General features: G+C 42.3%; 1 protein-coding gene across 1 annotated transcript; it reads right to left on the bottom strand.

Annotated features, from left to right (window-relative positions):
* Positions 1-251: 251 nt before the first annotated feature.
* LOC124292182 (transmembrane protease serine 9-like) lies at positions 252-14,019 on the bottom strand. The gene is made up of 8 exons (XM_046729234.1): positions 13,886-14,019; positions 8,003-8,301; positions 6,836-7,168; positions 5,901-6,084; positions 3,078-3,196; positions 2,790-2,803; positions 1,777-1,968; positions 252-454 (listed from the first exon to the last, which is right to left on the bottom strand). The coding sequence occupies exons 1-8, from the start codon at positions 14,017-14,019 to the stop codon at positions 296-298; spliced, it is 1,434 nt and encodes a 477-aa protein (XP_046585190.1). The 3' UTR covers positions 252-295.
* Positions 14,020-15,918: the final 1,899 nt, after the last annotated feature.

Here is a 15,918-nt window from a genome sequence, read left to right as displayed (position 1 = left end):
AGACGTATATGGATGCGTATGTAGAGACATTATAATGCACACGTAGTGACGGAGATGTAAAACGCTGTTTGATAACGGTGTATTGTATTAAGCCCGTGATCTCTTTACGTCTCAGTAAGGGTATAGATAGGCATTTTGGATTGGACCATCTATTTGTAAAATCAAGAAAATGAGTTGATAGTTTCGGGACAAACGCAGTTGAACTAAATCCAACACTTGCTCCATAAAAAACATGAGAAATAATGATACAATTCAAGGCTGAACAAATTTATTCATCTAATAAAGCGTCTGTAGTTTAACAGCCAGAACGGGCACCGATCCAGTCAGCATAGCTGGACACCTTGGCGTAGACACCTGGATAGCCATCCAGACCACAGTCTGTACCGTAGGACACCACACCTGTCAGAACCTGTTGGCCGTTCTCCTGGCAGTACAACGGACCGCCAGAATCACCCTGAAGAAGAACCGTGTCCCAGTTACTCAACAGTTACCTCCACGGAGGAGTTCCAGCAACAAGACATGCAGAGCATCGTTTCTATCTATAAGACAACTTTCAATACGCCAGCGCATCCGCTCGTGACGTCAAATGTGCCTGGAGTCCTCCATATTGCCAAAGAACAAGCGCTACAGTAGTACAAATCGTGTTGTTTCTGTCGTTTTTGTAAATGATACGATGTTGTATTCTGTTGCCGGGGGATGCACGGAATCATCGAACAACGGAAAGCCACCATTTCTTCCGTTTTCCAAGTAAAGAGGCAGGAGAAATGGTCCGATCATTCCGAGTCGGACGCATATGAAAGAGTCAAGCACACATGGGGCATACAAATCCCAAAGCTAGGCTGAAGAAGGAACAATTACCCACGAGAATAATTTATACTCCATCATTCCCTGTTACAGCTTACTGTCAGTGGTATTTTTAATATAAATTAAATCAAGTACGATTGCCAGTCGAATTGCCCCCACTGCAAATTGCCCCAGCAAATTTTGGTCAAATTGCCCCAGGTGGGTAGTTAAAATGCCCCAATTTATTTAAAATGATTAAACATAGGCCATAAATGCATAGTTTTGTCAACTTTGATATTATGTTCTTCATATAAAAGTATATATATAGTTATGAGTTTACTGATGGAACATTTATCAGAAATATTACTTTTTAATAACTTTTATATGAAGAACATAATATCAAAGTTGACAAAAACTATGCATTTACGGCATATATTTAATCATTTTAAATAAATTTGACCAAATTAGAATGAATGACCTCATTTGCTGGGGCATTTTGTAGCTGGGGCAGTTCCACTGGTACCCATGAGATAGGTTTATTTTGTTTTTATTGCTATTTCACAAACTTTTTGTTCAATATATAATCACGGAAGGTGACTTTTAGAATATCCTTTACAATATATCAAAAGTTTTGTTTTCGTTCGGATTCTCCTTTAGGTACATTTACAGTACAGAGCTTCATCAGTATTACATCAACACCGCGTGCGCTGCTGAATGCTGTGTGGGCAACATGGTTTAAGTGAGCGAGTGAGTGAGTATGGTTTTACGCCGCTTTTATCAATATTCCAGCAATATCACAAGAAATGGACTCCACACATTGTACCAGCGTGGAAATCAAACCCGTGTCTTCGGCGTGACGAGCGGACGCGTTAACCGTTAGGCTACCTCACCGCCCCTAACCATGGTTAAAGCTAAACTATCAGAGGTAAATGTAATAATAGGAAAGTTGAAAGCTTCCTTGATGTTGACAGCGTCTGCGGTGTGTCTACTGACCTGGCAGGAATCCTTGCCCGCTTGACCAGCACAGACCTGGTTGTTGGGGTCGGTCATCTGGACGAGGATGTTTGAGTCTGCGTCGCACGTGATGCCGTCGAAAGTTGGAACCGACACTTCTTGCAGGAGGTAGTCATCTGGCTGCTGGCCACCTGGCGGACGTAAGTAAAAGTCATAGTGTGAAGTCCCCAACTGACATCATTCACCTGATGAAGGAGTAAGGATATACTCCGACACGTTGTGTTCCCCATAATAAAGAAGTTGACATCATTCACCTGATGAAGGAGTAAGTATATACTCCGACACGTTGTGTTCCCCATAATAAAGAAGTTGACATCATTCACCTGATGAAGGAGTAAGGATATACTCCGACACGTTGTGTTCCCCATAATAAAGAAGTTGACATCATTCACCTGATGAAGGAGTAAGGATATACTCCGACACGTTGTGTTCCCCATAATAAAGAAGTTGACATCATTCACCTGATGAAGGAGTAAGGATATACTCCGACACGTTGTGTTCCCCATAATAAAGAAGTTGACATCATTCACCTGATGAAGGAGTAAGTATATACTCCGACACGTTGTGTTCCCCATAATAAAGAAGTTGACATCATTCACCTGATGAAGGAGTAAGTATATACTCCGACACGTTGTGTTCCCCATAATAAAGAAGTTGACATCATTCATACTCCGACAATAATAAAGAAGTTGACATCATTCACCTGATGAAGGAGGAGTAAGTTGTGTTCCTCATAATATACTCCGACACGTTGTGTTCCCCATAATAATAAAGAAGGTGACATCATTCACCTGATGAAGGAGTAAGGATATACTCCGACACGTTGTGTTCCCCATAATAAAGAAGTTGACATCATTCACCTGATGAAGGAGTAAGGATATACTCCGACACGTTGTGTTCCCCATAATAAAGAAGGTGACATGTCTGAACATAATGACACTATTGGTAGGAAATATTTTGAAATTATATCTTGATTGGACCACGAATGTTACCTGTAGTTTATGCCCTGTAGTGATTCATAAACACATGCTCTGTCATCGTAACGCATGGTGACAATCACTGGATTGTCTGGTTCAGACTAGATTTGTTTACAAACAACATCATACAGCTGTAATACTGCTGAAACAAATATCTGCTGATGATATAGTCACAACTGTACACAATCGACTCTGCCTTTGACAGAGATTTCTTATGGATGTGGAAAGGGTTTTGTCGCTTCTCATGGACAGTGATTAACTCATGTAGTTTGAATGTCGCAGGTTTCATCGACTGCTTTTTACCTGTGGTTTGAGTGTTGTAGTTCTCATGCATCTGGACGCTGTTGACGGTAAGCTGGGTGGTTGATCCTATTGTTGTGTGGTCGCCCACGTTCACTTGGATTTCATCAGCAGTTCGGCCACTACACAAGGACGGTACGATATGTGTTAAGGCGGTGCTTCCCTTGTAACGAACTAATAATGGCTGCCAAACTGAACAACTTAGAGGTGTATGCATATCAATCTAATGAAATACGTTTCAACACACGCAAATACAAGTCAACTGTTCCCCCGAATAACCAGGGAAACATATGGTACAAGTCAATCTACATGTGGACATCATGTTATACATATGGAACAACACAGGACATCATGTTATACATATGGAACAACAAAGGACATCATGTTTGTCACAGAATGTATTGGATGATTAGGTCTCCGCTTTCACTAACATCCATGTTATACATATGGAACAACATAGGACATCATGTTTGTCACAGAATGTATTGGATGATTAGGTCTCCGCTTTCACTAACATCCATGTTATACATATGGAACAACATAGGACATCATGTTTGTCACAGAATGTATTGGATGATTAGGTCTCCGCTTTCACTAACATCCATGTTATACATGTGGAACAACATAGGACATCATGTTTATCACAGAATGTATTGGATGATTAGGTCTCCGCTTTCACTAACATCCATGTTATACATATGGAACAACAAAGGACATCATGTTTGTCACAGAATGTATTGGATGATGAGGTCCCCGCTTTCACTAACATCCATGTTATACATATGGAACAACATAGGACATCATGTTTGTCACAGAATGTATTGGATGATTAGGTCTCCGCTTTCACTAACATCCATGTTATACATATGGAACAACATAGGACATCATGTTTGTCATATGGAACAACATAGGACATCATGTTTGTCACAGAATGTATTGGATGATGAGGTCTCCGCTTTCACTAACATCCATGTTATACATATGGAACAACATAGGACATCATGTTTGTCACAGAATGTATTGGATGATGAGGTCCCCGCTTTCACTAACATCCATGTTATACATGTGGAACAACATAGGACATCATGTTTGTCATATGGAACAACATAGGACATCATGTTTGTCACTGAATGTATCATCATCATCATATATACATTTGTATAGCGCCGATATCCAGCTCCGCTCAGCTGCTCAAAGGCGCTTTGTTTTTCCCACGTTCACTGGATGTCAATCTCAACGGCACATCGTATTGTCAATCTCAACTCCCTGGGGAGCATACAAACTCTTGCAGCCACTAGGCTGGATGAAGGATGTATTGGATGAAGAGGTCTCCGCTTTCACTAACATCCCTTTTATACATGTGGAACAACATAGGACATCATGTTTGTCACAGAATGTATTGGATGAATAGGTCTCCGCTTTCACTAACAGCCATGTTATACATATGGAACCATGTTATTGCCAATATGTGATTCTGCTGTTTTCCAATGCTACTGTCTCAGGCCGCTGAAGTCTACAACGTATGGAAGCAAAATATCAGTCCACTGAATCCGACATGAATGTCGATATTCTTAGTGAACTCAAGAACGAGGATGTACTGGCTGAACACTGTGGACAGAAGTCGAATGTGGATGTACTGACTTAACACATGGATAAGTAGAATGTGGATGTACTGACTTAACACACGGATAAGTAGAATGTGGATGTACTGCATTAACACACGGGTAAGTAGGATGTGGATGTACTGACTTAACACACGGATAAGTAGAATGTGGCTTTCTTACAAACCAAAACAGACAGTAGGACGTGGATGTGCTGACAGACCAACGAGGGGAGTGGAAGGTATGCGGACTGACAGACCAACGAGGGGAGTGGAAGGTAGGCGGACTGACAGAACAACGAGGGGGGTGGAAGGTAGGCGGACTGGCAGAACAACGAGGGGAGTGGAAGGTAGGCGGACTGACAGACCAACGAAGGGAGTGGAAGGTAGGCGGACTGACAGAACAACGAGGGGGGTGGAAGGTAGGCGGACTGACAGACCAACGAGTGGGGTGGAAGGTAGGCGGACTGACAGAACAACGAGGGTGGTGGAAGGTAGGCGGACTGACAGAACAACGAGTGGGGTGGAAGGTAAGCGGACTGACAGACCAACGAGGGGAGTGCAAGGTAGGCGGACTGACAGAACAACGAGTGGGGTGGAAGGTAGGCGGACTGACAGAACAACGAGGGGAGTGGAAGGTAGGCGGACTGACAGACCAACGAAGGGAGTGGAAGGTAGGCGGACTGACAGAACAACGAGGGGGGTGGAAGGTAGGCGGACTGACAGAACAACGAGTGGGGTGGAAGGTAGGCGGACTGACAGACCAACGAGTGGGGTGGAAGGTAGGCGGACTGACAGAACAACGAGGGTGGTGGAAGGTAGGCGGACTGACAGAACAAGTGGGTTGGGAAGGTAGGCGGACTGACAGAACAACGAGGGGAGTGGAAGGTAGGCGGACTGACAGACCAACGAAGGGAGTGGAAGGTAGGCGGACTGACAGAACAACGAGGGGGGTGGAAGGTAGGCGGACTGACAGAACAACGAGTGGGGTGGAAGGTAGGCGGACTGACAGAACAACGAGGGTGGTGGAAGGTAGGCGGACTGACAGAACAACGAGTGGGGTGGAAGGTAAGCGGACTGACAGAACAACGAGGGGAGTGGAAGGTAGGTGGACTGACAGAACAACGAGGGGAGTGGAAGGTAGGTGGATTGACATAACAACGAGGGGAGTGGAAGGTAGGTGGACTGACAGAACAACGAGGGGAGTGGAAGGTAGGCGGACTTACTCAACACAGTGTGAAGCTGTCAGAATAGTGCAGGAGTCGATGATTGTAGCTCCACACACGGGGTTGATGCTGCCCCCGATGTTGAGGGAGGCGTAGGAATCGTAGGGTCCCTGCTGTGCTGCGATGCCTCCAACAATTCTTGTTGTTGTGGCAACAGCTCGGATCGTGGAAAGATCGTTGCAATCTTGTAAGGAGAAGCAAGAGTTTCTCATCATAAACATTTCAAACTTGTCCTTGTAAATTCTGTTTCTTTGATAAACAACAAACATAGCCCAGTACCGTTTGTTATGAAGTGAGTGAGTGGGTTCAGTTTTAACCCCCTTTTACGATATTCCGCAATATCGGAACTGGGACACCAGTAATGGGCTTCACACATTTTACCCCTATGGAGAATCGAACTCGGGTCTTCGGCGTGACGAGCGAACGCTTTAACCACTAGGCTACCCCCCGCCTGTTGTTAGGAAGCCACTACATGGTAAAACTATATATCATGTATTATACCCAAAGCTTGCTGGCTTGGCTGCTGTCTACTGTTGTATCTATTCAAGACTGATATGAATGTTGTCGGGATCACAGAAGTGGGTAGGTTGCTTAGTAATCTCATCATGTCAGATGTCTTTGGTACGACAATGAATTGGTTAAATAAACTGATGGGACAAAGGTCACAAATCCACCTATTTACAACAACATAAACAAGAAGTAATCTTCCATCACAACTCCACTAATCTCTCAGTGGGGATTGGATGGTCACTGTGGATGCAAAGTATACAGGACTCGTTTGAATGGAAACCAACTGTACATGTCTCATGTTTACATTCTTGGGTAGGTGTTATCGAAATCCAAGGGTTGTTGTTGTTTGACTGTCATTCTGAGGTGCAAATGCCAGAATACTTGTCGCATGAAATTGCTTCATGGACATTGACTCACACACTTACTGAGGGAGGGAGCAGCCGTCGTTGTTGTCGTAGTTGCGGCTGTGGTAGTCGTGGTTGGTGTAGTCGTGGTTGGTGCAGTCGTGGTTGGTGTAGTCGTGGTTGGTGTAGTCGTGGTTGGTGTAGTCGTGGTTGGTGCAGTCGTGGTTGGTGCAGCCGTGGGTAGTGTAGTCGTGGCTGTTGCAGTTGCAGTAGTTGACGTGTTGGCCGCAGGCGTACACTGGTCAGACAAGACGCCGATGAGCTGTTCGAAGCCACATTCTGTGTAGCTGCTAGGCATGTTTTTAAGCTGATTGCATAACCTCTCCTTACCAGCTGAGGACAGGTCACTGAGTGCTGCAAGTATAAAATGTAGATTATGTAATGAATTGAATTAAATTGTCAGTCGACGCCCAGCGTTGCCACAGACATAGTATCTTAAGAGCTTGGTCCTTTTATTACCGTCTTTGCCATGCCAGTGGGTTTTACTCAGAGGTGAGTGAGTGAGTTTGATTTTACGCCGCTTTTAGCAATATTCTAGCAATATCGCGGCGGGGGACACCGGAAATGGGCTTCATTCGAAACCGGGTCTTCGGCGTGACGAGTGAACGCTTTAACCACTAGACTTCCCTACCGGCCTTTACTCAGAGGTGCATCCATGATAAGACCTAGAACATATTGAGGGCGTCATACACTGACTCCGATGTATCCGGCCCAACAAACCAGACCTTGTTCGCTTTTGATCAAACCAATTAAAACAATAGTTTGAATTCACAGTCCTCTTAGACATTAATGTGATTGACACTGCTTCTGACACTTTGGGTAATGCAGACTGCTACAGTGTTGGGGAGTCTTCACATTGTCTGAAGGTTCTTAGTAGGTGAATCCCAGACAGTGCTTCCCGGGAGAAATCCCGTGTGGTGCTGACCTACGTGTAAAGGGTTTATGGGCCGTGAGCGAAGGATGATCGTAATCTACCTGATGATGCCGGATCTGTCCGAACCATTCATGCATTAAATAATGGCAACATTATATCGATAATGTCAATCACAGTTATGTATTTTTCATAAGTAAGGTGTCGGCATTAACTGAGTGTGCAATTTGTTCGAGAGAACCTTTGGGGGTTGTAGTTGGGGAAATTAGTCGTTCAGGAATTTGTCATCAACAATAAAGCAGGAACTTCTCTCTTACCTTCATCGCGTAAAACACTGAGACTTTGCTTGAATGTAGTCATCAACTGTTGTATAGTTTGTAAGATGTATCTAGAGTTCCACCCATAGGAATTTATTATGTTATGATAAGCGCTGTAACGGGCGCTGATATCGGTTCCTAACATGATGCAGAGAGCGCTGCCAAGAATGTCCTCTGGAAGCTGATTGTAGAGATCCGACGGGAACGGTGTTGCGGTAGGAGGCGGTGTAGGAGGGGCTGTTACATAATAAGGGTAGTTGCCGTGGTTGTTGTAGTGGTGGTCATCGTCGTAGTAGTAGCTGTCGTTCAACAAAGTGAACAAATATCATTTCAGGTTTTGATTTAAGAAATTTGATTTAACTGGCACCAGCGGCATGTTGAAATGGAATTCATTGCCCAACACAAGACCAGGCTGAACCCTGATCTATACATTTACCAAAGTTCAAACACAGGTGCATACACTTTATCTAAATACCTAAACTGACAGATTATGCCACACACAAAGTCTTTAGCATGCATTTAGTTCATGTCGACATCACGCACACATCACGCGCGCACGCACACACACACACACATGTAAATACGCAGGATAGCAAGCATACAATAAGAGATAACTTGAAATTCTTCACCTTATGTTTAGGGGGAACCTGACATGCCTTAGAGTTTTTCTGTTTTTCTGAAGACTCCATGATACATTTAATCAAATACGAAAATATATGTTCTGTCTAAGGCGATCAAACAGGTTCCATGTATAATGATAGAGAGACACACTTACGGTCGTCTGTATCCTCCACTTCCTGGAAGACGGTAACTTCCCCCCCCGACCTATAGCCACTGTATCGGCCACGGCGACGGCGTCCGCCAGCATGGGCAATAGTCAGGAGGACCAGCAAACACAGCACCAGCAACGACCTCATGATGAAGATGATCAGATCTTCAACCCCTCGGCAATATATAGCCTCTATAATTCCGAACAGGTGCTTGTGACGTCATCATCCAAGGTGGACTTCTTATGGAAACATATTCGAATTGTAGCTCATAAAACGTGGTAGGACTTACACATTGTTTAACAAATACAATCATATGTACATTGGATATATATATGTTCTTTAAAACATGTATTTGTATTATATATATACAGTATATATGCTGACCACACGCGGCAAGGCCTGATATCGATTCAGGGACATGACGCTATGCATCTTCTTGAGAATGTACATGTTGTACTGAGGGACACCATGCTGTCTGTTCACAACGTCACCGGCGTTCTTCTATTGACTTGCATCTGTATCCAAATAGTAACCACCTGTTTCTGTTAGTTGTCTGTTTCAGTACACACGATGCACCTGTTGGATGGCCAGGAAAGGGTGTGGTAGACCAATCGACATGGAACAGCTGGTAAATGGTAATGTGGGCCTGATATCAACAAAAATGTATTCGCCACTTTCATTATACACTTTAATTTGTACATTTGCACTGTACATCTTGAACGATAAAACTCTTTTGAGACAGACAACGAATCCGTCTGGCTGGCCAGGCCGATCAGGCGGACAGCTAACCACATCAAATCAACCTAATGACACATATTTCGATGCGTAAGGTAAAACGACATGTTTGAATCTATCACCTATTGTCAAATTGTGATTAACGCTCATTCTCGATAACAGGGTGCAAATGCTGTCGCCACCATGCTTCTCTTAAAATACCCGTGAAGGTCCGGGTTAGAATATTGATCTTCAGTAACCCATGCTTGTCGTAAGAGGTGACTAACGGGATCGGGTGGTCAGGCTCGCTGACTTGGTTGACGCATGTCATCGGTTCCCAATTGCGCAGATCGATGCTTATGTTGTTGATGACTGGGTTGTCTGGTTACTCGATTATTTACAGACCGCCGCCATATAGCTGGAATATTGCTGAGTGTGGCGTAAAACTAAACTCACTCATTCCCTCTCTTAAACCTTATTAGCGAATGTTATTATCAGTATGGTTGGACAATGGTACCAACCTGGCCAACATCCATCATGAACATGCAGAAACAGTCCAATAACCCCAACAGTATATGTGTTACAGCTACTGTAACAGGTCAATTTGAAATGTTCGTTACCGCCGCCTGTAACAAAACTTTACTTTGCAGTTAAACTTAATGCAGTTCGGTATACAAACTAATATTTGGCAAAAGTTTCATTTTCTGCAAATTGTTAAGCCAGTGCATTCGTTGTTTGATTAATGAATTTGCTCCAATGCCATGTCGCCAGTTTTGAGGAAATGTCCGTGACCAATTTTCAGCTTGACATGTACCTGTGTAGAACAAAGCATAATCTCACCCATTCACTTTGAATGAATACAATTTATGTTTACATTAATGGTACTTGTCATTATTTGAGGCTTAGAATATCTCTCTGCATAACATATCTCAATACACAGAAACTATTCCATGCGTAGAGATGAGAGTGAAATGCCCGTTACCACCGCCACATTAGGGAACTGTGCTCTTTTTGGACACAGTTTGATTTACATTTAGAACCCAAGTATGCCAGATGGAAAAAGAAAGGATATACATGTATTCAAAGCTTGTGTGTGGTTAGTGGTAACTGACTGCTTGATTTGCCAGCGTATGTAACCTCCATTACTGAAATGCTCGGTACCAGAGTATTCGAAACTATATAGCTTGTGAAGTTCTCATATCATGTGACTCCTATCCCATCTGGGAAGTCAGAGGATGTCTACAATCACCAAAGACTTTCAATTGAGAGTTATCCGAAATAAGAGGTAACGATGTAACGAACATTTCATTTCTAAATAAACAATGACAACATCACTCGGAGTTTACAAAGTAATGTCACTCTGTATTTGATAAGACAGACTTACAATTGGGCAATAGAAACATTACCTTAACATCAATAACAACCACAAGGAACATTTCATCCCAGTAACGGGTATTTCTGTCGCTTTGATTGAATTAAAATTGAGCTACAGTCCTATTATTTCCAGAATTTTTGTTGCTCGTCTCATGTTAAATAATTACAGTATCATTATTTGAAATGTATACCCCCAAAAGATTAAATGATAATAAATAGATTTGACAATAGTTTACTTTTCTGCCTTTAAACAATTAAGATTTATGAAGATAATGTCGATTTTTAGTTTGCAAAAAAATAATAGCTCCCAAACATGCTTATTAATCTTTATATGATTGTTTTCAGTTTTCAATATCTTGAAATGTGCCCAGTTTAAATCTATCTGAGAACAAGACAGTGTTTCTGAAGACATGACGTTGCCTGAAATGTTCGTTACTTATATAGTGGTTCATATCTAGTGGTTGGAAACTAATAAACCATGTTTCCTCCTTAAATAGACGACACATGTGGTTTATGACTGAACTTTCAGAAGATTTAAAAGTATATTGTATTTGTCACTTCATGGCATTTTGTTTCATGTGTATCCTGCGTTCCTAAAGTTTGCTTTCACACAGTTTGGTCAATGTTTGCAAGGTCAGTATGTATTATCCTGCACTGTACTTGCTGGGGATTAGTTAGTCTACCTAGCAAGAACACAGTTACAATGTTAAAGAAACATAGACTCCTAGGGTTTGTAATAAGGGCCATGGCTGCTTTCCTGGTGCGTGTTTTTATCGGCTTAGGTGGTTATCCCTTATTATAACGAACATTTCAGTGTGAGGATTCTCTAAGAGTGTACCTATCTTGTTAGCTTGTTATATTTAAAAAACCCTTCAATTCTTGATGAATTCCCGCTGGTTTTAAGCAGCCCAATATGTTACCTTGTTACCTTGGCAACATACATGATTTCAATCATATACAACTTGATATATTTTTCAATACTTTTGTGAGCCATTTGCACCCCGTTATTGAGAGAGTGTAAACGTTTGTTTATCAAGATGTGTTCGCGGCCTGTCGAAACATGTGCGAATATAGCCAAAGAGATACCGGTCATCATGTGACCTATGATCTGACCGAACAACTTTGAGGACCTCCGAAGGTATTTGTTTACAAATATCATTACGTTATTGTCAGTTGTGATTAAAACTATCGATGGTTTTGATTGTTCTTGGTCGAACGGCAAATCAAAGATGTGGTATATGAAAATGTATATACATTTATACACATGTAACTTAATTAATCCCCCCCCCCCCTTCCCCCATGTTATAGAACAGTGACTTAACTGTCAGAACTTTCATACTTCGAGAAGGGCTGATAGTAAATTGAATAATTGACTAAAGAAAAACAACGAAATGTAGTCAATATGTTAATTTATAATTTCAATTGGTGGTTTATCAAAATGAGGCACCACAAACTGACCACGACTGTCCGTGATGTAGCGCTGGCCAGAAGGATGTAACCCTGGTCAACTTAAAGTCATGTCACCCTGGTCAACTTAATGTCATGTCACCCTGATCAGCTTAAAGTCATGCCACCCTGGTCAACTTAAAGTCATGCCACCCTGGTCAACTTAAAGTCATGTCACCCTGGCCAACTTAATGTCATGTCACCCTGGTCAACTTAATGTCATGTCACCCTGGTCAAGTTAATGGCATGCCACCCTGGTCAACTTAATGTCATGCCACCCTGGTCAACTTAATGTCATGTCACCCTGGTCAACTTAATGTCATGTCACCCTGGTCAACTTAAAGTCATGTCACCCTGGTCAACTTAATGTCATGTCACCCTGGTCAACTTAAAGTCATGTCACCCTGGTCAACTTAATGTCATGTCACCCTGGTCAACTTAATGTCATGTCACCCTGATCAACTAAAAGTCATTCCACCCTGGTCAACTTAATGTCATGCCACCCTGGTCAACTTAATGTCATGTCACCCTGGCCAACTTAAAGTCATGTCACCCTGGCCAACTTAATGTCATGTCACCCTGGCCAAGTTAATGTCATGTCACCCTGGTCAACTTAATGTCATGTCACCCTGGTCAACTTGATGTCATGTCACCCTGGTCAACTTAAAGTCATGTCACCCTGGTCAACTTGATGTCATGTCACCCTGGTCAACTTAAAGTCATGTCACCCTGGTCAACTTAATGTCATGTCACCCTGGTCAACTTAATGTCATGTCACCCTGGCCAAGTTAATGTCATGTCACCCTGGTCAACTTAATGTCATGTCACCCTGGTCAACTTAATGTCATGTCACCCTGGTCAACTTAATGTCATGTCACCCTGGTCAACTTGATGTCATGTCACCCTGGTCAACTTAAAGTCATGTCACCCTGGTCAACTTGATGTCATGTCACCCTGGTCAACTTAAAGTCATGTCACCCTGGTCAACTTAATGTCATGTCACCCTGGTCAACTTAATGTCATGTCACCCTGGTCAACTTAATGTCATGTCACCCTTGCCAAGTTAATGTCATGTCACCCTGGTCAACTTAATGTCATGTCACCCTGGTCAACTTAATGTCATGTCACCCTGGTCAACTTAATGTCTTGTCACCCTGGTCAACTTAAACTCATGCCACCCTGGCCAAGTTAATGTCATGGGAGACGCTACGTCTCCATCAAAGGGAACAGTAGGATGACTGTTCCTCCTCCAATCGTAACATGAAGCTGGAACCTGCTTTCGTCTGACTTATAGATCCATCTCCTGGTTCGAAGATTCCAGCGCCAAAGAGCACAACACCACTGCAGACTGCCCTTGACGTTCAGATGTCAGAGATGGACGTGTGACGATCCCTCGGGACATCAGGCCAAAAGCCTTGAGACAGTTTCGCACAACCCTGGTTGACAAACGTCTGTTGGGCATCAAGGATTGTTACAAACAAGTGCACGTAGTCAAGGGTTCACACCTCATGTAACGGGACACATTGCGATCTTAATGCTGGAAGGGCCTTCCTGGGCCCTGATCGATCCTTGACAGCACCTTGGTGTTTCCGGTCTACTGATGACAGAGTTGCGGTAACCAAACTGACGCCCGATGGCCTTGAAGGACATGCCAGCTGCATGTATACACACTACCTGCCATCCCCGCCTCAATGAAAGTCTTCTCCTCGCCATGTTACCGTGTATGGATTATACGGGTTGCATATTCACATTTAAATAACCTTGAACGGTCAGGCACAGATAGAGCTTTTCATGATACGAGTGGGTTGCATGATTTACATGCATGTGGGCTTCGTTCTGGCAAACACTCTCAAACTGAAACATTCTTTTTCATCACCTGAAATGCGCTATTAAACAATGGCATCATTGACACATTATCATCATCATAGATATCACTATGAGGAAATTTATTAGGGGGTGCTTAATTAAGTCCCTTGCGTATATATTTGGAGTTTTACACCTATTTTGTGCATGACATGCAAAATATGCTGAAATTCAAGCACGAAGGATATTGATTGGAATATTAAAGTATGTTGGTATTGTTCCCTGGAATTGTTAATGTTGCGATACAACCAAAACTTCTATAATGGGCAGCAATCTGGGGAATAAATCATATGTTTGTGCATGTGCAAAACACTTACACCTACCTCCCCCTATAGTGATTTAGGCAGATTTCCTATATATTTCACAAGATATTAAAGATGGATTAAGGTTATTACATATGCCTTTAAGTCAACTATCTAAGAAATGCTATATAATATAGCGTAGAGTTGTCATGTTGAAATGTCAAACCAGGCCCACGTTCGAAAAGGCTGTCGGCCATAAGGACCTGCAGAAAACAAACACTGTGGGTCCAAATGGGGTTTCAGTCGGCTCAAGGCCTAAAGACCGACGTTAATTTCGAAAGCTGCACAGATTGTTGTCGCAGTAAACTCGGGAAGGAGACGTGATTATATCTGTAAATCAAAGACAAAGCTTTTTCATATGTGGACGACAATTTGAATTTGTATTTTTGTCTAGGAATCCATACGGTATTAATTCCACTTGTCTCAAATACTTTCTTTGAATAAAAATAACGTATTTGTAATAAGGATTGTGGTTAATCTTTCGGGCAGAGATGGAAAGACAGGTAGCAAATAAGGATTTGTAATAAAATAACGCCACTATTTTTTAATGTTATACATATACTTCAAACAACAACACGTTGCTAGATGCATTGCAAAGAAGATGTTATCCATAACATAAAAAGGTGTATGGTTTGGCATTTAATCGACATTTGCTAGCTATTTGTCTTTTGTTGCTATGAAATAAGTCATATGTTCGCTCACTGATTCAGTAACGTTAAAAGGGTTATAAGTGATCCAGCAGAATCATCTGTTGGATTGGCGTTAAAACAGTTGATGAATGATAATAACAGGATAATAATTTGTGGATAACAACTTCTATATTTTATTATAATGCGACGTTTCGGTATAGCTTCTTATACCGTTGTCAAGCAAGAGTAAAGCAATACAGCACCAAACCGACTTATTACATACACTAAACGCCAAAAGAATGACGAAGGTATCTATGTACAGCTTGCGTTGTGATGCGTGGACGTCCACTTCTTGGTCTGTCTATTGTGACCCCAGTCTCTCTGTTGCCCTGAATAAGTCTTATAACCGTGATACGGTGGCATTCGAGGGCGTTGGCAACAGCATTGTATGTCGACCCCATCTGCACCACCCCAATCGCTCTTTCTCTCCCTTCAGCTGTTAATCGTGGCATATTTCGCGTACTTGTGTATAAGATCATGTCTTCTAGGCTCTCTTTATACCCTTCATACCCTTTATACCATTCTACATGTGAAATGGATGTAAATACATGTACTGCTTGAATATTGCTGCGTTTTGGCGATTGATATTGCTATGTATAAACAGAAAATTGAACTCTTCTGAAAAAGATGCATTTCACCAAAATATGCATGCATTTGAGAAATCTTTTCGTGATTTGCACAAAGCTGTGTTGTTAAGCTTTCTTGTAAACTAAAACCTTCTAAAATATCTTTGATAGTTTTTCAGTAATTCATAAGGG

This window comes from Haliotis rubra, unplaced genomic scaffold, assembly GCF_003918875.1.
Source record: "Haliotis rubra isolate DU_JTF1 unplaced genomic scaffold, ASM391887v1 Scf51, whole genome shotgun sequence".
NCBI classification, from domain to species: Eukaryota; Metazoa; Mollusca; class Gastropoda; order Lepetellida; family Haliotidae; genus Haliotis; species Haliotis rubra.
The sequence above is the reverse complement of the archived record's forward strand: the minus strand, read 5'-3'. Positions and strand labels throughout refer to the sequence as shown.